Source organism: Salmo salar, chromosome ssa08 (assembly GCF_905237065.1).
Source record: "Salmo salar chromosome ssa08, Ssal_v3.1, whole genome shotgun sequence".
NCBI classification, from domain to species: Eukaryota; Metazoa; Chordata; class Actinopteri; order Salmoniformes; family Salmonidae; genus Salmo; species Salmo salar.
The window spans coordinates 18,919,338-18,941,393 of NC_059449.1; the positions used below are offsets into that span (position 1 = coordinate 18,919,338).

The 22,056-nt window shown below is 44.0% G+C and overlaps 1 protein-coding gene across 1 annotated transcript in view; it reads left to right on the top strand.

Annotated features, from left to right (window-relative positions):
• Positions 1–5,272: 5,272 nt before the first annotated feature.
• The window catches only part of tusc3 (tumor suppressor candidate 3), a 101,365-nt gene continuing 84,581 nt past the window's right edge, over positions 5,273–22,056 (top strand). Inside the window, exon 1 of the mRNA XM_045722924.1 lies at positions 5,273–5,431. Within this exon, the coding sequence (XP_045578880.1) occupies positions 5,327–5,431 (105 nt within the window). The 5' untranslated portion in view covers positions 5,273–5,326. The remainder of the gene's footprint in view (positions 5,432–22,056) is intronic.

Here is a 22,056-nt window from a genome sequence, read left to right on the forward strand (position 1 = left end):
CAGGCATTGTTGAGCCTTCTTCACAACTGTGTTGGTGTGTGTAGACCATGTTAATTCCTTAGTGATGTGGACACCAAAGAACTTGAAGCTCGCGACCCGCTCCTCTATAGCCCAGTCGATGTGGATGGGGGGGCGTGGTCGGTCCTCCGTTTCCTGTAGTCCACGATCAGCTTCTTTGTCTTGATGAAGTTAAGGGAGAGGTTGTTGTCCTGGCACCATACTGATAGGTCTCTGACCTCCTCTATATAGGCTGTCTCATCGTTGTCGGTGATCAGATCCAGTTGCAAAGGGAGGTGTTCTGTCCCAGGGTCCTGAGAGGCAATAGAGATTGCGTCATCTGTGGATCTGTTGAGGCGATATGCGAATTGGAGTGGTTCCACAGTGTCTGGGATGATGGTGTTGAAGTGAGCCATGACCAGCCTTTAAAAGCATTTCATAGCTATAGATGTGAGTGCTACGGTGTGATAGTCATTTATACAGGTTACCTAGGCGTTCTTGGGCACAGGGGCTATGGTGATCTGCTTGAAACATGTAGGTATTACAGACTCAATTAGGGAAGACACCCGCCAGCTGGTCAGCGACGCATGCTCTGAGTGCACGTCCTGGTAATCTGTCTGGCCCCGCGGCCTTGTGAATGTTAACCATGTTTAAAGGTCCTACTCACATCAGCTACGAAGAGCAAGATCACACAGTCATCCAAAACTGCTGGGGCTTTCATGCATGTTCAGTATTGCTTACCTCGATGCGAGCATAGAAAGCATTTAGCTCCTCTAGAAGGCTCTCATCACTGGATAGGTATTTTAAGTATCAGCTAACCACATTATGGTTGCGTTCCCTGCTCAGACGTTGCATGCATCAACCAATGGTTGGGGCGACAGGTAGCCTAGTGGTTGGACTTGTAACCGAAAGGTTGCAAGATTGAATCCCCAAGCTGACAAGGTAAAAAACTGTCGTTCTGCCCCTGAACAAGGCAGTTAACCCACTGTTCCTAGGCCGTCATTGAAAATAAGAATTTGTTCTTAACTGACTTGCCTAGTTAAATAAAAAAAATAAAAAAATGGTTGAGTGCCATGTCATCGACTCTGTCATCAACTGACAGATTGTTATAACATATGATGTGGTTAGCTGATACCTAAAATACCTATCCAGGTGTTGTAATATCTGGCAGGTGTCAGCAATGCCTGGGCAGAGGAATGCGCCCCATATGTTATATGTCAGTCGATGACACAGTCGTACCACACAACCATTGGTTGATCCATGAAATGTCTGAGCAGGGGACCATGGCCAACCTGTTGGTCGCTTTCCACTGCTTAGACGTTGCCAGATTTTACAACGTCTGGATAGTTTTTTTTACCTATCAGCTAACCAGACCATACTGTATGTTATAGCAATCTGTCAGTCAATGACACAGTCGCTTTGCCTTCACTGTGGAACGCGCCCTAAATGAGCACATAAGCAGGCCAAATGGATCCTACAGTTAGGCTTAAGTTAAGTGTCCACATCACCAACGAACTATCAGGGTCCAAACATACCAAGACAGTCGTGAAGAGGGCACGACAAAACCTTTTCCCCCTCAGGAGACTGAAAAGATTTGGCATGGGTCCCCAGATCCTCAAAAGGTTCTACAGCTGCACCATCGAGAGCATCCTGGCCGGTTGCATCACCGCCTGGTATCGCAACTGTTCGGCATCTGACCATAGGTCGCTACAGAGGGTAGTGCGAACGGCCCAATACATCACTTGGGCCAAGCTTCCTGCCATCCTGGACCTATTTTTTATTTTTTTTATTTCACCTTTATTTAACCAGGTAGGCTAGTTGAGAACAAGTTCTAATTTACAACTGCGACATGGCCAAGATAAAGTAAAGCAGTGCAACACAAACAACAACAAAGAGTTACACATGGAATAAACAAACATACAGTCAATAATACAATACAAAACGTCTATATACATTGTGTGCAAATGAGGTAGGATAACGGAGGCAAGGCAATAAATTCTCCATAGAGGTGAAATAATTACAATATAGCAATTAAACACTGGAGTGTTAGATGTGCAGAAGATGAGTGTACAAGTAGAGATATTGGGGTGCAAAGGAGCAAAATAAATCAAATAGATAACAGTATAGGGATGAGTCAGTTGGATGGGCTAATTGCAGGTGGGCTATGTACAGGGTGCAGTGATCTATGAGCTGCTATGACAGCTAGTGCTTAAAGCTAGCGAGGGATTAAAGCTAGCTTCAGTGATTTTTTCAGTTCGTTCCAGTCATTGGCAGCAGAGAACTGGAAGGAAAGGTGGCCGAAGGAGGAATTGGCTTTGGGAGTGACCAGTGAAATATACCTGCTGGAGCGCGTGCTACAAGTGGGTGCTGCTATGGTGACCAGTGAGCTGAGATAAGGCGGGGCTTTACCTAGCAAAGACTTATAGTTGACCTGGAGCCAGTGGGTTTGGCAACGAATATGAAGTGAGGGCCAGCCAACAAGAGCATACAGGTCGCAATGGTGGGTAGTATATGGGGCTTTGTTGACAAAACGGATGGCACTGTGATAGACTGCATCCAATTTGCTGAGTAGAGTGTTGGATGCTATTTTGTAAATGACATCGCCGAAGTCGAGGATCGGTAGGATAGTCAGTTTTACGAGGGTATGTTTGGCAGCATGAGTGAAGGATGCTTTGTTGCGAAATAGGAAGCTGATTCTAGATTTAATTTTGGATTGGAGATGCTTAATGTGAGTCTGGAATGAGAATTTACAGTCTAACCAGACACCTAGGTATTTGTAGTTGTCCACATATTCTAAGTCAGAACTGTCCAGAGTAGTGATGCTTGCATTTAAGAGCAGTTGGAGGCCACGGAAGGAGAGTTGTATGGGATTGAAGCTCGTCTGGAGGTTAGTTAACACAGTGTCCAAAGAAGGGCCCGGAGTATACAGAATGGTGTCGTCTGTGTAGAGGAGGATCAGAGAGTCACCAGCAGCAAGAGCGACATCATTGATGTATACAGAGAAAGAGCCGGCCCGAGGATTGAACCCTGTGGCACCCCCATAGAGACTGCCAAAGGTCCGGACAACAGGCCCTCCGATTTGACACATTGAACTCTGTCAGAGAAGTAGTTGGTGAACAAGGCGAGGCAGTCATTTGAGAAACCAAGGCTGTTGAGTCTGCCGATAAGAATGTGGTGATTGACAGAGTCGAAGCCTTGGCCAGGTCGATGAATACAGCTGCACAGTATTGTCCCTTATCGATGGCGGTTATGATATCGTTTAGGACCTTGAGCGTGGCTGAGGTGCACCCATGACCAGCTCGGAAACCAGATTGCATAGCGGAGAAGGTACGCTGGATTTCGAAATGTTCGGTGATCTGTTTGTTAACTTGGCTTTCAAAGACCTTAGAAAGGCAGGGTAGGATAGATATAGGTCTGTAGCAGTTTGGGTCTCATCCCCCTTTGAAGAGGGGGACGACCGCGGCAGCTTTCCAATCTTTGGGGAGCTCAGACGATACGAAAGAGAGGTATATAATAGGCAGTGTCAGAGGAAAGCCCATAAAATTGTCAGAGACTCCAGTCAACCAAGTTATAGACTGTTTTCTCTGATACCACACGGCAAGCGGTACCAGAGCGCCAAGTCTAGGACCAAAAGGCTCCTCAACAGCTTCTACCCCCAAGCCATAAGACTGCTGAACAATTCATAAAATCGCCACCGGACAATTTACATTGACCCCCCTCCCTTTTGTACACTCGCTGTTTGTTTGTTACCTATGCATAGTCCCTTCGCCCCCACCTACATGTACAGATTACCTCAACTAACCTGTACCCTTGCACACTGACTCAGTACCGGTGCCCCTGTATATAGCTTCATTATTGTTATTCTTATTGTGTTACTTTTATTATTACTTTTTATTTTAGTCTACTTGGTAAATATTTTCTTCTTCTTGAACTGCACTGTTGGTTAAGGGCTTGTAAGTAAGCATTTCACAGTAACGTCTACACTTGATGTATTCGGCGCAAGTGACAAATAAAATGTGATTTGATGTTAGTAACGTCTGTAAGTCTATGTAAAGTCAATGTTGCTGCAATTTATTGGAATGGTAAAACAACGGGGGAAAATAATTCACAATAGCTTGACATTGCCTCCTTAGTTTGTCTGCATTAGGTTATGCACAGACAATTATTATTATTATTGGTTATTTAAATAATCAGACTAAAGTTAAAAATGAACAGTTAATAGGGATTTAGAATTTAAATCAATTCAATTTGTTATTTGCCTACGTTATAGATAGAGTGGACTTTCATCGTTGCACCCGGCATCCTTGTATGCCCATCTCTGTTGAATTTATTTTCTTATTGTTAGCCCTAGATAATTTAACCAGCCAGGGTTTGCTAGAAACATACATTCCATATATTCCATCAATGTATGAACTTTATAGAGAGCAATAGTAATGTCGTCTTTTTGTAGGCACTAACTCCGCCATGGTTCGTTGGACAAAGCTTATGGGAATATTGAGTTTTTGGAGGGTTTTTGGATAAATGCCGAAAATAAGGAGCTGATCATGGACTATAGGAAAAGGAGGGCCGAACACGACCCCATTCACATTGACGGGGCTGTAGTGGAGCGGGTTGAGAGTTTCAAATTCCTTGGTGTCCACATCACCAGCAAACTATCATGGTCCAAACACACCAAGACAGTGGTGAAGAGGGCATGACAACACCTGTCCCCCCTCAGGAGACTGAAAAGATTTGGCATTGGTCCCCAGATCCTCAAAACGTTCTACAGCTGCACCATCGAGAGCATCCTGACCGGTTGCATCAACGCCTGGTATGGCAACGACATCCAACCGTAAGATCTTGTAAGGGCTTATAAGTAAGTATTTCCCGGTTGTATTCGGCGCATGTGACAAATTACATTTGCTTTGGAATAAGGTTTGTAGTAAGCACAGGCTTAGATCCTATTCATTTTGTTCTATGAGATAATCTCCATCAGCTAACGTCACTTTTTGTGAAATTTGAATCATTTATGTAATCAGATAAAACACATATAGCACATAAAGGCTTCATAATTCATAAAGGTCATGTTAACTGACTGATATTAGCTCATAGAACAAAACGTATAAGATCTCCTAAGGATGTGTTAAACACACATACCTTATTTTCGGCATTTGTCCCTAAACCCTATTCTTTCCTCAAATGAATTTTCAGGTTAGGGACTACAAGCGGGTGAGCTCTATTTATGGACTGCAACATCCATAAGACGCTTCCTCAGCAACTTCCTGATTGGCCCTTTCAGTAGCCAATCACATTCGAGAGAGACGTGAACACAGCAGGAGCATCTTCCAACATGGCGTCTGTATCCTCGGGATTCCCTTTCAACCTGCCGGTTGCATCTCTGTTGCTGATCCTGCTGCTATGCCTGCATTCGGGGGGAGGCCAGAAGAAGAAAGAGGTAACGGCGTTTCTATATAAACACGTTTCAAACGCATAACAGTATGAATATTCGGCCTATTTTGGACCAAGGTGCAGCAGAGCGATAGGCTACCTTTGCCGTCTCCAGAATGATGCTCGAGCCGAGATACAGACCGAGGCCGTTGTCCCAAACGACGCAAAATGTTTTCATTCTTCGCAGCGCGTTCTCCCTCTTTTCACAATAATGGATATATACGAAATGATACAGTTGACTGTTTTAACAGAATGTATACATTTTTTTGTTAGCCACGTATTATATTCTGATAGGCTATTTTGATCAACTCTAGTGGGCATACCTAGGCTACGTCATCATAACACTGCAGGGTTGTATTCATTACGCCTATTCTGTTTCAAAACGTTTCATTAACGGAAGCAAACATAACGGAACGCGGAGGGACCAAGGTGAATTCAAATCAAATTGTATTTGTCACGTGCGCCGAATACAACAGCATTTCACATTACAGTGAAATGCTTACTTACAAGCCCTTAACCAACAATGCAGTTTTAAGAAAAATACCAACAAAAAAAATATATATAAAAGTAACAAATGGCAATAGCGAGGCTATATACAGGGGGTACTGGTACTGGTTAGTCGGGGTAATTGAGGTAATATATACATGTGGGTAAAGTTATTAAAGTGACTTGTGCATAGATAATAACAGAGAGTAGCAGCAGCGTAAAAGGGGGGCAATGCAAATAGTCTGGGTAGTCATTTGATTTAATGTTCAGCAGTCTTATGGCTTGGGGGTAGAAGCTGTTTAGAAGCCTCTTGGAACTAGACATGGCGCTCCGGTACCGCTTGCCGTGCGGTAGCAGAGAGAACAGTCTACGACGAGGGTGGCTGGAGTCTTTGACCATTTTTAGGGTCTTCCTCTGACACCACCTGGTATAGAGGTCCTGGATGGCAGGAAGCTTGGCACCAGTGATGTACTGGGCCGTATGCACTACCCTCTGTAGTGCCTTGCGATCGGAGGCCGAGCAGTTGCCATACCAGGAAGTGATGCAACCAGTCAGGATGCTCTCAATGGTGCAGCTGTAGAACCTTTTGAGGACCTGAGGTCCCATGCCAAATTATTTCAGGTTCCTGAGAGGGAATCGGTTTTGTCGTGCGCTCTTCACGATTGTCTTGGTGTGTTTGGACCATGATAGTTTGTTGGTGATGTGGACACCAAGGAACTTGAAGCTCTCAACCTGCTCCACTGCAACACCGTCGATGAGAATGGGGGTGTGCTCGGTCCTCCTTTTCCTGTAGTCCACAATCATCTCCTTAGTTTTGATCACGTTGAGGGAGAGATTGTTGTCGTCCTGGCACCACACGGCCAGGTCTCCCGATAATCTGTCTCATCGTTGTTGGTGATCAGGCCTACCACTGTTGTGTCATTGGCAAACTTAATGATGGTGTTGGAGTTGTGCCTGGCCGTGCAGTCATGAGTGAACAGGGAGTACAGGAGGGGACTGAGCACGCACCGCTGAATTGGTCCAATATTAATGACTACACCCTAGGTTGATGTGAATGAGGCATTTTCAAACCATTACTTATGCAGTTAACCTTATTTAGAATACTATTGACACAGTAGGCATATTTCATTATTGTCTGTGTAACCTGCAGGCTTTCATTCACAAATATCCAGAAACTAGAATACCCCAATTAAATGTAACAAAGACCAATGTTGCTTTGTGTGTATCAGAAAAAGTAGTTCCTAATTAGGCTGCTAAATCCAACCCCCCCATTATTAAGAAATATTCACGGTTTTCGGTTTCAATACATTTTTTTAACATTAAATGCATTAGTAAATAATGACATTACAATGATTTTAGAGCTTTTTTAATAGAATTCCCAAAGCCAAAAATGTTGAACATTCAATTGCTAAAACATTGAATATATTCCATTGTCTCTGTCAGGTCCACATTAGACATCAATAGGAAATTACTATGAAATAATTAAATATTTCAGTTGTTTATATGACTTTGTTTTATTTGACTATTTTTCATTCCTTAAAGTCATCATCTCTGCTCAGGCAGTAACAGTCAGTCAGCCAGACCATCTAATGTTATCTACTCCCCATACTGTACTGTCTTTAGTCACCCTATTTAGCTAGGCTCGCCTGCTTAAGTATGCTGCAGAGCTGTCTGACGATCATTTTACTAGTTCTTCAAAGTAGATGAGGCAATACTTTCCCGGACTGTCTCTGTCCCTCTGGTCATCGTGTACACTACTATCTCATGCGGTCTGTGTACATCTAACCTAACGTAGCAGGCGTAAAAGTGTGTCTTTCCGGAGAACTGTATATAATGACGAGATGCTCACGACTCCGCCCTAGCAATGGATGTCTTTGTACCAAAGGTGGGAAAGCAGGCGACAAGCTTAGGTCCAAAATAAGCCCATAGAAACTAGAGGTCGACCGATTAATCGAAATAGCCGATTAATTAGGGCCGATTTCAAGTTTTCATAACAATCGGAAATCGGTATTTTTGGACACCGATTTGGCCGATTTTATTTATTTTTATTTTATTTTTTTTATTATTATTGATTTTTTTACACCTTTATTTAACTAGGCAAGTCAGTTAAGAACACATTCTTATTTTCAATGACGGCGTAGGAACGGTGGGTTAACTGCCTTGTTCAGGGGCAGAACGACAGATTTCTACCTTGGCAGCTCGGGGATTCAATCTTGCAACCTTACGGTTAACTAGTCCAACGCTCTAACCACCTGCTTTACATTGCACTCCACGAGGAGCCTGCCTGTTATGCGAATGCAGTAAGAAGCCAAGGTAAGTTGCTAGCTAGCATTAAACTTATCTTATAAAAAACAATCAATCAATCATAATCACTAGTTAACTACACATGGTTGATGATATTACTAGTTTATCTAGCCTGTCCTGCGTTGCATATAATCACTTAGGTACACGTTGCTCCAACGTGTACCTAACCATAAACAGCAATGCCTTTCTTAAAATCAATACACAAGTATATATTTTTAAACCTGCATATTTAGTTAATATTGCCTGCTAACATGAATTTATTTTAACTAGGGAAAATGTGTCACTTCTCTTGCAACAGAGTCAGGGTATATGCAGCAGTTTGGGCCGCCTGACTCGTTGCGAACTGTGTGAAGACTATTTCTTCCTAACAAAGACAGCCGACTTCGCCAAACGGGGGATGATTTAACAAAAGCGCATTTGCGAAAAAAGCACAATCGTTGCACGAATGTATCTAACCATAAACATCAATGCCTTTCTTAAAATCAATACACAGAGGTATATATTTTTAAACCTGCATATTTAGCAAAAAGAAATCCAGGTTAGCAGGCAATATTAACCAGGTGAAATTGTGTCACTTCTCTTCCATTCATTGCACGCGAACTAATTTGCCAGAATTTTACGTAATTATGACATAACATTGAAGGTTGTGCAATGTAACAGCAATATTTAGACTTATGGATGCCACCCGTTAGATAAAATACGGAACAGTTCCGTATTTCACTGAAAGGAAAAATGTTTTGTTTTCGAGATGATAGTTTCCGGATTCGATCATATTAATGGCCTAAGGCTCGTATTTCTGTGTGTTATTATGTTATAATTAAGTCTATGATTTGATAGAGCAGTCTGACTGAGCGATGGTAGGCACCAGCAAGCTCGTAAGCATTCATTCAAACAGCACTTTCGTGCGTTTTGCCAGCAGCTCTTTGCAATGCTTCAAGCATTGCGCTGTTTATGACTTCAAGCCTATCAACTCCCGAGATTAGGCTGGTGTAACCCATGTGAAATGGCTAGCTAGTTAGCATGGTGCGCGCTAATAGCGTTTCAAACGTTACTTGCTCTGAGACTTGGAGTGGTTGTTCCCCTTGCTCTGCATGGGTAACGCTGCTTTGAGGGTGGCTGTTGTCGATGTGTTCCTGGTTTGAGCCCAGGTAGGAGCGAGGAGAGGGACGGAAGCTATACTGTTACACTGGCAATACTAAAGTGCCTATAAGAACATCCAATAGTCAAAGGTATATGAAATACAAATCGTATAGAGAGAAATAGTCCTATAATTCCTATAATAACTACAACCTAAAACTTCTTACCTGGGAATATTGAAGACTCATGTTAAAAGGAACCACCAGCTTTCATATGTTCTCATGTTCTGAGCAAGGAACTTAAACGTTAACTTTCTTACATGGCACATATTGCACTTTTACTTTCTTCTCCAACACTTTGTTTTTGCATTATTTAAACCAAATTGAACATGTTTCATTATTTATTTGAGGCTAAATTGATTTTATTTATGTATTATATTAAGTTAAAATAAGTGTTCATTCAGTATTGTTGTAATTGTCATTATTACAAATAAATAAAACAAATCGGGTGATTAATCGGTATCGGCCTTTTTGGCCCTCCAATAATCGGAATCGGCATCGGCGGTGAAAAATCATAATCGGTCAACCTCTAATAGAAATGCATTAGGCTTATTTTGCACAAATTTTGGCGAGAGTGAAACCTCTCACTTCGCCTGATCCTCTCTGGTCCGTCTCTGTCCGAGCCGTGAAAAAAAGGCGCAATGGATTATGGGCATTGTAGTTATTTACCACGTTTCTGCACTGAACTAGGTTGAATATTTGTGTAATGAAACTACAACTCCTTTCAGCCTAGCGTCCCACAGTTCTTGACTTGATTTCTCTCGTGAATGATTTCATTTATCACTAGAGAAACAGCGGGTTGGACTCTCCCCCCAAAATTCCTAAATGGAATTCAAGTAATTGAACCGATGTAGGTCAATTAGTTGTTTAATAACAGAAAAAAAACAATGTTGGTTAATCGCTTAGCACTACCTATTAATAATGAACGTTAATTAGAATTCAAGCTACATGTGCCTGACTTTAATTCATTTGAACTCACAACTGTATGTTTGCTAGCCTGAATTCCATTCTGTCTGTTTGTGCTATTACGCCAACTCCTTGTCACTCATTGTCATGCTTGGTTTGACAATGACAGTAATGGATTGGCAAGGGCACAAATGGATCTGGCACCAGGCAATTTGTGATAACATAGGCCTATGCTAAAATATTTTCAATCTACAAGCCATAGTGGCAGAGTCCGTGTCTCTCAATATGTGCTTCCCATTGATACACATGTAAATGTATCAAAATACCACTACTACCCTCTTGTTTCTACAACAGCTGTACATGCCTCCCCTTCCTTCTTTCCTAGCTAGTCTCCCTTCATTTCTCTGTGCTGTGTTAATGCAGGGTGGCAGGCAGGCGGGCAGGCGGCCCTGCTAGTTCGCTAGCTGCACGTTGGGGACTAGTGGAGAGAAATATTGCCATGTCTGGCTGTGAGAAAATATGATCTTTCTGTGACCTCCCTAGGCGGAAACTGTGGGGGCAGAAGATCTTATTGAGCCCAAATGGGTTAAAGCGGCGAAGCAGCAACTTTGCATTCTGCTAGCTCGCCCCGGCGGCATCACGGCCCGCTCTCCAAATCGCCCCTGCGAGTGTTGGTGCGAGACCCCAGAGCGCTGACGGCCGCAGTATTTCTGAGGCACTGTCTCAAAAGTCTTTAATATATTTGTTGAAAGCCCAGGTTTCACTTCTCCCTGGAGTGTTTTGGAAAGAAGGGGGGAGGGGGGTGAATGGGGTGCGGAGAGTATTGGAATGGAGCAAAGGAAGGGAAATAGTCACAGTGAGGTATATTTATGTCAGTTTGATGGTACACCGTTCATCACAGAAACTAAATATGATACTTTTCCCCCTCATTTTATGTCTGCCTAATGGAAATGGAGACTGAAAGGACACTGTAAGCAGTTCTGGCTCCCCGGGACCAGCTGGGGATTGGGATAAAGCACAGCATCACTGTTTTTGTGCCATCACTTGTTTTTGTTTTCCCAGAGTAACTTTATAGGCCCAATAGCGGTGCTTTTCAATCCAATAGGGCTGCGCCAGGCTCCACCTTTTCCTCCCAGCTAAGGTTGTAAAGGGAGGGTATGTTATGGGAAACTTTTGATGTTGATCAGTAAACTGCCAGAATATTGGTGATTTTCAATTTTGGGGGGAATTTTAACAGATGACATCTATTGGCCTTTTTTGGTACTTCAGATTATCTCTGGCCCTCTGAGTGGCCTGATTCATGTAAAATATATAACATAATCAAATAAGATGATTCAAAAATAAAGAAATAGAATGACAAAGCTGTAAAACATGATTCTAAATATATACCGTCAACTTAGTGAATACCGTTGGTGTTTAATAGGAGGGTTTCAGTATGTCTTTGTTTTGACGCCAAACTGGTGGCAGTTGTGAAAAAAGTCAATGCTTGGAAGAGATGCAGAGTTAATTTTAAATAATGCCATTGTTGATTAATTGCTTTTTTCATTAATTAGCCTAAGCTATTTTATCTTCAACCATATGGTCTATCCACTAGAAACTCATGGACAAAAAAAAGAATTATTCAAGTGTAAATTACCAAAGTTACCATAAATTACCTGCTAAGTACCAACACTACTGAGGATTCCGGTAACTTTGGTAAATTACCGGTAGCTTTTCAACCTTAGCCCCAGCCCCGGAGCAATACTGATCCACATAGCCTTATCAAGGGCTTGAGAACAAACATGTTCTCCCTATACATCCTGTATGTAGACTTAGACCTATGCATTATGTAATGCATAGGGGAATATAGGCCTATCTCCTCATCGCTCCAGGTATGAAGGGAAAGCGTCAAAACATGATTGTGATTGGAGAGCCATGCTGTCCCACTATACGTTCGACTGCAGTCCTTCTCCCCAGGGACTCAGCCTTGGTCTGACACTCGAAAGAGTCTGAAGGAGGTTGAGATTATTGCTGTGGAAGAGCTAGAACAATGTGTCAACTTGAGTCCAACACACCTACGCACTGACTGTGTTTTCTCCTATTAGCAGATAGTCATTACCCACTGAACAGTCAGGGAGGGAGGGGCGTGTGTCCCAAGTGGCACCCTGTTACCTATAGGGCTGTGGTCAAAAGTAGGGCACTATGCAGGGAATAAGGGAGCCATTTGGGACACCGCGAGGGAGTGAGGGAGACCCTTCTCTCCTCTAAGAGCCGTATTGGTTGAAGCCTTGTCCATGCTGAGTCCATGGTTCCTTTGAGTGGTGCGCCTACTGGGTGTTTGATGGAGTTAGTTAAATGCTAAAAGCAGAAACCGCCAGCGCTGTGTGATGCATGTGGTTGGACGCGCATGGACAGAGATTGGGTTTCACGCTGGTCTGGTCTCCCACGTTCTCCCATCTCTCTCTCTCTCCTCTGTTTTCTCTCATCTCGCTAGCTCGCTCTCTCACTCTCGCCCTCATCTCGCTTGCTCTCATCTCTTTCTCTCTCACTTTCTCTCTCCCTCCCTCTCAGTATGTTCATCTCATTGGGCTGAGGTAGCATACAGAGTGTAGCCCCACATATACAGAAGTAGGATCTTAAGTTGATCGTACTTTTGTCGATGAGAATTTTCCTGCATAGCAGGATTTGCAAACTTGTAGTGTAGTCATGGTTTAAAGGGGCTTCTAAAGTTTCTCATTTCCACTTTAACATTTCACACATGATTTGCCTTAACTTAAAATGTATCAACCCCTACAACCTATTCCATGTATTATAATCCACATAATAAATCACATTTCCTGTTGCTGAAGGATATTTTCCCTGCTGTAGCAAACGGGCTCAAATGAAGATCCTACATCTGTATACATTCTCATAATGAGACGAAGAACTCAGCACGATTGGAGTTAAGTGCACCACGACTCTCTGCGTATTAATCTCCGGGCTCTGCACCCTCGTATGCCCGCTCAAAAACGATGACGTTGTGCGGGGGCGCCACACGGGGGCTGGCGTGTGGAGTTGATGGGTGAGCACGTCCGCGGTGACCCCATCGAGTTGGTTTTGCGCTGTTGTAATTCTGTGAATGCAGCGTTAGCTTTGGTAAGGTTATTAATCCTCTTTCTTTTCTACTCGCCCTCTCTTCTCTTTATCTTGCGCTCTCTTTCTCTCTCGCGCTCTCTCTTGCGTTCTCGCTCTGTTTCTCTCTCTCGCTCTCCTACTCGCTCTCTCTCGCTCTCTCTCACTCTTTCTCTCTCGCGCTCTCTTTCTCTCGCTCTCTCTCTCTCCTCGGTCTCTGCCTGTCTCGTTCTCTCTGGCTCTCTCGCTCAGCGTAATAAATGAGGAATGATGGCCTAATGGAAACCTCTATGCTCTGACTGGACTCTGAAACACCAGCATCCCAGTGGTGCTGTTATTATTAGCATGGCTAATGCTAAGGTGTCTCGGCAGCCATGTTTAGGCCCTAGCCAGAGATGAGGGATGATTTGCATTGTGCCCTGGAAGCATTGAGAAAAGGATTGTCCATGTCAGCAAGGCCTGGTGCCCCGGGCTATAGGGGGAAGTTACGTGATATATCAACATTACAGACCGTGTCCCATTGCAGCGGCACCAGTGTTAAGAGGAGAATGATTCTGAACAGGGTTGGGAGGAGGAAGAGCACACAGACACACTCCCTCCATAACTAAGCCACAGCAGTGCCGTTATTTTGGTCCTCTTAAGGCGAACCATCTGTAATTGGTTGTCGGGGGGGGGGAGGTTGTTGTGATTTCTTTCATTACCTACCAGGGTTATGAATAATTGATAACAGTACATTGTCAGCCAGTCATTCTGGTGATGGATGCTTTGAACCCCAGACATTTCCTTTCCCCCCCTTTTTTTGACATTTTCCAACTCATTTCCCTGGCAGTAACTCTGAATCGAAGGGAGGGGCCGGGCCCCTCTCTCTCTCGATGGTGTGTGACTTGACTTTCTTGCGAAAATGCATTCTCTGGTCCGTTAATCAGAGAAAACCAGTCCTCCAAGTCCCGGAGATGAGTGGAAGGAGCCGTGAAGTGATTAAAGTGTATTTTTGATTTCAGGTTGGTTTGGAGGTTTGAGTAGGCACCCTGGCATATGTGGCAACCTTTTGATGACGCAACAATGATTTGGCCACTTCCCTATATTACCATTAATATCATTCAGCAGAATCTACAGTGGATTTAAAAAGTCTACACACCCCTGTTAAAATGCCAGGTTTTTGTGATGTAAAATAATGAGACTAAGATAAATCATGTCAGAACTTTTTCCACCTTTAATGTGACCTATAATGTGAACAATTCAATTGAAAAACAAACTGAAATCTTTGAGGGGGAAAAAATAAAAAATAAAAACTCACAATAACCTGGTTGCATAAGTGTGCACACCCTTAAACTAATACTTTGTACTTTGAAGCACCTTTTGATTTTATTACAGCACTCAGTCTTTTTGGGTAGGAGTCTATTAGCGTGGCAATATTTGCCCACTCTTCTTTGCAAAAGCGCTCCAAATCTGTCAGATGGCGAGGACATCTCCTGTGCACAGCCCTCTTCAGATCACCCCAGAGATGTTCAATTGGATTCAGGTCTGGGCTCTGGCTGGGCCATTCCAAAACGTTAATCTTCTTCTGGTGAAGCCATGCTTTCGTGGATGTGGATGTGTGCTTTGGGTCGTTGTCATGCTGAAAGGTGAACTTCCTCTTCAGCTTTCTAACGGACGCCTGAAGGTTTTGTGCCAAAATTGCCTGGTATTTGGAACTGTTCATAATTCCCTCCACCCTGACTAAGGCCCCGGTTCCAGCTGAAAAAAAACAGCCCCAAAGCATGATGCTGCCACCACCATGCTTCACTGTGGGTATGGTGTTCTTTGGGTGATGTGCAGTGTTGTTTTTGCGCCAAACATACCTTTTGGAATTAGGCCAAAAAGTTCAACCTTAGTTTCATCAGACCATAACACATTTTCCCACGTGCTTTTGGGGGACTTGATGTTTGTTTTTGCAAACTTCAGCCAGGCTTGGATGTTTTTCATTGTAAGAAAAGGCTTCCGTCTTGCCACCCTACCCCATAGCCCATTCATATGAAGAATACGAGAGATTGTTGTCACATGTAGCACACAGCCAGTACTTGCCAGAAATTCCTGCAGTTCCTTTAATGTTGCTGTAGGCCTCTCTGAAGCCTCCCTGACCAGTTTTCTCGTCTTTTCATACATTTTGGAGGGACGTCCAGTTCTTGGTAATGTCTCTTTGGTGCCATATTTTCTCCACTTGATGATGACTGTCTTCACTGTGTTCCATGGTATATGTAATGCTTTGGAAATTATTTTGTACCCTTCTCCTGACTGATATCTTTCAACAATGAGATCCCTCTGATGCTTTGGAAGCTCTCTGCGGACCACGGCTTTTGCTCTGAGATGCAATGAAGAAAATGTCAGGAAAATCCTACTAGAACAGCTGAACTTTATTTGTGATTAATCAGAGTCACTTTAAATGATGGCAGGTGTGTAATGACTTCTATTTAACATGAGTTTGAATGTGATTGGTTAATTCTGAACACAGCCACATCCCCAGTTATAAGAGGGTGTGCACACTTATGCAACCAGGTTATTGTAAGGTTTTTATTTTTCATTTTTCCCCCTCGAAGGTATCAGTTTGTTTTTCAATTGAATTGTTCACATTATAGGTCACATTAACAGTAGAAAAAGTTCTGACATGATTTATCTTTGTCTCATTCTTTTACATCACAAAAACCTGGCATTTTAACAGGGGTGTGTAGACTTTTTATATCCACTGTATGTCAGGGCCTGTTTGCTGGAACCATTAAGCCTGTTCCTGGACTAAACATCTTTTTCATTGAACATGCTTTCTAGAGCTGGTGAGGGAACCAGCCCTTGTTATTTAAACTGAGGGCCTACGTGATTGAACTAGGGATGTCAATGCATTACTTGTATGAATCTAGTAGTATACACCCTTTTTTATTTTTATTTAACTAGGCAAGTCAGTTAAGAACAAATTCTTATTTTCAGTGACGGCCTAGGAAGAGTGGGTTAACTGTCTTGTTCAGGGGCAGAACGACAGATTTGTACCTTGTCAGCTCGGGGATTCGAACTTGCAACCTTTCGGTTACTAGTCCAACGCTCTAACCACTAGGCTACCCGGCCGCTTTTGATTCCATGTTTATCACGTGTTGCTTCTGCCGAAGATTATGAAGAGCTTAAAGCCCCCTGCCATACCTCCATCTATATCCCTCCATCACCTGTCCACCCCTCCACTGATCTGCCCTTTCCCTCTGTCCCTCCCTCCTCTCACCCCTCCATTCACGCCGAAGCCCCCCCAACGACTCCGACCGCCACGCGACATCTTCGCTTTTTATCTGCGCGTTGTCAACGACAGGACGTCATCCCTCCCGCCGGGGAAAAGATGATCCCGGTCCCGACGGGAGAAAAAGACGCGGGTGTCCCCCCCCCCTGACGAAGACGGTCTGTCGAGCAGGATAAGACGTTGACGTCTTATCAGCCCGGCACCAGACACGCCGGGACAAGTCTCTGCGAGCCTCCAATGGGGCGAGAGACACATTAAAGTGTATACAAACTCTCCTTCCTTCCTCCGTTCCTTCATTAGGGGGAACATCTCTCCGTTTCACAGCCCAAGGCAGAGAAGGGGGACGGCGACGGGGGGGGGGGGGGGACGGGGGTGAACCCAGTGCCCTGTGTCTCCTTCGTCCTGACTGTCACAGATATTTCCAATGATCCTTTATTAATCTCTAATGCTCTGTCTCCCTCCCCGCCTGCGCCGGTGCCAGAGATGTTCTCAAGGCTGCCCTTATTGGAGGCACTTGAGAAGGCCGAGGTTAGGGAGAACTCCCGCTGTAGTTTGGCTAGCCTACGCTACAGCAACGGTGGTCATCTTAAGACCAAGCCTTGTTACCGACCGGCCGGCCGACTGTCCTTGGAGCCAGAGCTGTCAGCCCCATAGTGCCGACATCCCAAAGACGTGTCTCTGGCACAGAGCCAGGGAGAGAGACGGGTGTGTAAGGGAGGAAGGCAAGGCGAGTCCCCCTCCCTGGACTGATTGCATTAATAATCACCTGCCTCCCAGAGGTGCCTGTATGCCAGCCTGCCATGTCCTTAGAGTGACAGGCAGTTTTATGCGCCACACAAAGGCATATGCAAATCAAACATGATACATTTGAGTTTGCATAAAAGGTTCAGGCGAATGCTAAATGCTAAATGCCACTTTGGTGCACCGAGCAACTCCCAATAAATGGGAAAATGCGGGTAACAGTTAGATGAATCTTCTAAAAGTAAGCGGAGACATTTTTGCCTGAGTCACAAAATAATAGATGGTTGGCACTTGCATCGTTTTAAAACTTTTTTATTACTTTAGCTTTTTTGGTTAAACGCGTTGACATTTCAGTTCCCATTAGCATTCAGGAGGGCCGAAGCGAAGTCGAAATTCTTTTAACCAAACAACGTGATTAAAAGAACCCACTTTGCAAACAAGTGAGTGTTTAAATTCTTTGGTAGGGTCTTATGTTTTTGTCTGTATCTCCACTCGATTGAATATTCAACTTCAGTTGATTAGTGTCTGTTAGAGACTGCATTATATCGCCTCAGACAACTGTTAAATGACACTTCTAGTCTTCTGGCCTGGCGTTCGCTAATTGCCCCCAACACACCCGTTACCTAACTAATTTGTCAAGTCGCCTCTATTCAACAGCTAAATGACTTTAGTCTCCTCTTCCTCCTTTTGAAATGTAAAGATGGACTTGGTCGTGAAACAATAGACTATAGCCTCCAAATCATAAATTGAGTTGCTTTGAATTTAATACTCTGAGGCGATGACCAAATCACAGCCACTAATTCACATTCTCTAATTGGCCACGATAAACCTGCGGCCAACAGCAACTTCTCTTCCCTCCTTATTTTTGGGGCGGAGGGGAACTTGTTTGGGTCCAACACAAGGCCGTGTCTCTCTCTGCATCTTTATCACTTCACATATTTTTTTTCTCCAATGGAATTATGGAGCAGTGGAGCCTTCGAAAACAATGCTTTACTACACCCGGTCAAACGTTCATTTTGTCAGGACTGCAGAATAGTGTGCGCTGTGAGAGGTGATGCTAAACGCTTGTAGAAACGTATTGTGACTTTGTGTCTTTTAAAGCTGCAATATGTAACTTTTTGGTCGAACCGACCAAATTGACATAGAAATGTTTTGTGTGTGTGTGTGTGTGTGTGTGTGTGTGTGTGTGTGTGTGTGTCTATATATACACTGCTCAAAAAAATAAAGGGAACACTTAAACAACACATCTGAATGAAAGAAATAATCTTATTAAATACTTTTTTCTTTACATAGTTGAATGTGCTGACAACAAAATCACACAAAAATAATCAATGGAAATCCAATTTATCAACCCATGGAGGTCTGGATTTGGAGTCACACTCAAAATTAAAGTGGAAAACCACCCTACAGGCTGATCCAACTTTGATGTAATGTCCTTAAAACAAGTCAAAATGAGGCTCAGTAGTGTGTGTGGCCTCCACGTGCCTGTATGACCTCCCTACAACGCCTGGGCATGCTCCTGATGAGGTGGCGGATGGTCTCCTGAGGGATCTCCTCCCAGACCTGGACTAAAGCATCCGCCAACTCCTGGACAGTCTGTGGTGCAACGTGGCGTTGGTGGATGGAGCGAGACATGATGTCCCAGATGTGCTCAATTGGATTCAGGTCTGGGGAACGGGCGGGCCAGTCCATAGCATCAATGCCTTCCTCTTGCAGGAACTGCTGACACACTCCAGCCACATGAGGTCTAGCATTGTCTTGCATTAGGAGGAACCCAGGGCCAACCGCACCAGCATATGGTCTCACAAGGGGTCTGAGGATCTCATCTCGGTACCTAATGGCAGTCAGGCTACCTCTGGCGAGCACATGGAGGGCTGTGCGGCCCCCCAAAGAAATGCCACCCCACACCATGACTGACCCACCACCAAACCAGTCATGCTGGAGGATGTTGCAGGCAGCAGAACGTTCTCCACGGCGTCTCCAGACTCTGTCACGTCTGTCACGTGCTCAGTGTGAACCTGCTTTCATCTGTGAAGAGCACAGGGCGCCAGTGGAGAATTTGCCAATCTTGGTGTTCTCTGGCAAATGCCAAACGTCCTGCACGGTGTTGGGCTGTAAGCACAACCCCCACCTGTGGACGTCGGACCCTCATACCACCCTCATGGAGTCTGTTTCTGACCGTTTGAGCAGACACATGCACATTTGTGGCCTGCTTGAGGTCATTTTGCAGGGCTCTGGCAGTGCTTCTCCTGCTCCTCCTTGCACAAAGGTGGAGGTAGCGGTCCTGCTGCTGGGTTGTTGCCCTCCTACGGCCTCCTCCACGTCTCCTGATGTACTGGCCTGTCTCCTGGTAGCGCCTCCCTGCTCTGGACACTACGCTGACAGACACAGCAAACCTTCTTTCCACAGCTCGCATTGATGTGCCATCCTGGATGAGCTGCACTACCTGAGCCACTTGTGTGGGTTGTAGACTCCGTCTCATGCTACCACTAGAGTGAAAGCACCGCCAGCATTCAAAAGTGACCAAAACATCAGCCAGGAAGCATAGGAACTGAGAAGTGGTCTGTGGTCCCTACCTGCAGAACCACTCCTTTATTGGGGGTGTCTTGCTTATTGCCTATAATTTCCATCTGTTGTCTATTCCATTTGCACAACAGCATGTGAAATTTATTGTCAATCAGTGTTGCTTCCTAAGTGGACAGTTTGATTTCACAGAAGTGTGATTGACTTGGAGTTACATTGTGTTGTTTAAGTGTTCCCTTTATTTTTTTGAGCAGTGTATATCATTCGCATTGAAAGCAAGTCTAAGAATCTGTAGATCTGTTCTATGTGTGCTATTTCTATGCTTCCAGTTTTTACGTTTCGTTTTTGCGTCTTTTACTTTCGGTTTTTACTTTCGCTTCAAACAGCTGAAAATACACATTTTTTTGTTATTGGAAATATATTTCACAGCGGTTTAGATGGTACAATGATTCTCTACACTATTCATTTCTTGTTTTGTGTCACAAACTGAAATTAGACAAACTATTAGAATATTAGCAACCAGGAAATGGTGGAGCGATTTCTGCAGATTGCATCTTTTAAGTTCCAATCTACAAATCTTGATGTAGAAACTAGGGCTGTGATGATATCGCAATATTTTTTTCAATGGCAAAAATGTAAAAACAAAGCATGTATGTAAAATATTGTGTTATAGCTTGTTAGTTTGCAACGTTGAGGCTGTTTTCCCAAAGAAGTGAAATCCGCTTCACGTTTTGTTTCCTTGCCGTGATACTAACGAGTATCGCAATACTGGTGTTGTCCCGCCCCTAGTAAAAACGGTTTTGAGGTCGTTCTAGCATAGAAACCTCATATTAAAAGGTTAACTATTCTCAACCTACCGTTCTCTAATTGGTTACATACATGATTAAGCATTTGCTAAGTAAATGGTAATAATACATGGAATAAGTACCCATTGGGGCTTAAAGGCTAATTTGTGGCTTATGAGCCACTTAACATGTGCAATGTGCTTTATTCCCTATTATCATGAATTAGCAGTGGAAGAAGTGTATGATCCATTGAGCTTTAGGCAGGAATGTTGAAGAGACTCTAGAATAGATTTTGGTTTGGGGAGCTTTGAACCCCGTCCGGTAAAATATCTATAGGAGAAACAAACATGGGCATCAGTGGGAAAGTTCTCTCCCTCCTTCCTCTCGCTCTCTCTCAAACTGTCATTTTAACTCAGTCTTTCTTGCGATGTTGCATTTGCCGCCAAAGAAGCTCCTCCGTCCATTGCCTCCATCGACCTGCCACCTCAGCAGCAGATCCACCCTTCAGCGCCAGTTACCCCGAGCCTGGCCACCGCAGCCACCGTGTTTATTGAGCTCAACGTTTTGATTTTGTTATAAACGTGGAATAATGAAAGGAGGGTCGGCGGCTACAGAGGGGGACTTTTATTGCAGCGGCGGCCAGTAATGGAGAGGACGGGTGTAAACAGACAGGGGACAATGTGCTTCCCCTGCAATAACGGAAGAGCGCCGGAGAGAACGAGGGAGGAGGAGAGAAATAAAAGAGAAGAGGAAAGTGCTGTCTACCAGGGACATCTCAACTATAGTCAAATCCCACCTCCAGGCCGTTAAACAAGCGACACCAAGCACTGCGGGGACTCTCCCAATCCGCCACCACTACAAAGCTAATTGATTATGAGAGAGGCACGGTTGTCATGTGGTTGTCGTACAGACAAAAGGCACAAGGAGCCATTTTGTGTCTGAACGGAGCCCTAGAGATTACCAGTTGTTTCAAAGTGCCATGTTTCCAGATAGGGGAAGAAATAAAAGCAACGAGGGTGTGAACTTCATCTCTTGACAAAATGCACATTCATCAAGATAATCAAAGCGTTATTTTCTCTCACATGCCCCGGAGTGTACAGGGAAGCACTTTTATCGAAATGCTCGCAGTTAAAGCAAAGCATCTAAATAACATGACAGGCTATGATTTTTATTTTGTGTGTCATATTCACCCACAGTGAGCTCTATGGATAAGGTTTAGAGTGATTTAAGTGCCATGAAGTGGTCTGATTTCATACTTCAGAGGTTTCTTCTTCCTCTCCTATTTAATTAAGCAAAAGAGAAATGAACGATCTCCGATGTAGACCGACAGCGCAACAATCGCCATCAATATCAAATAAAACACACACATTTTTTTAATTAGTAAATTCCCATAGCATCGGAATTGGAT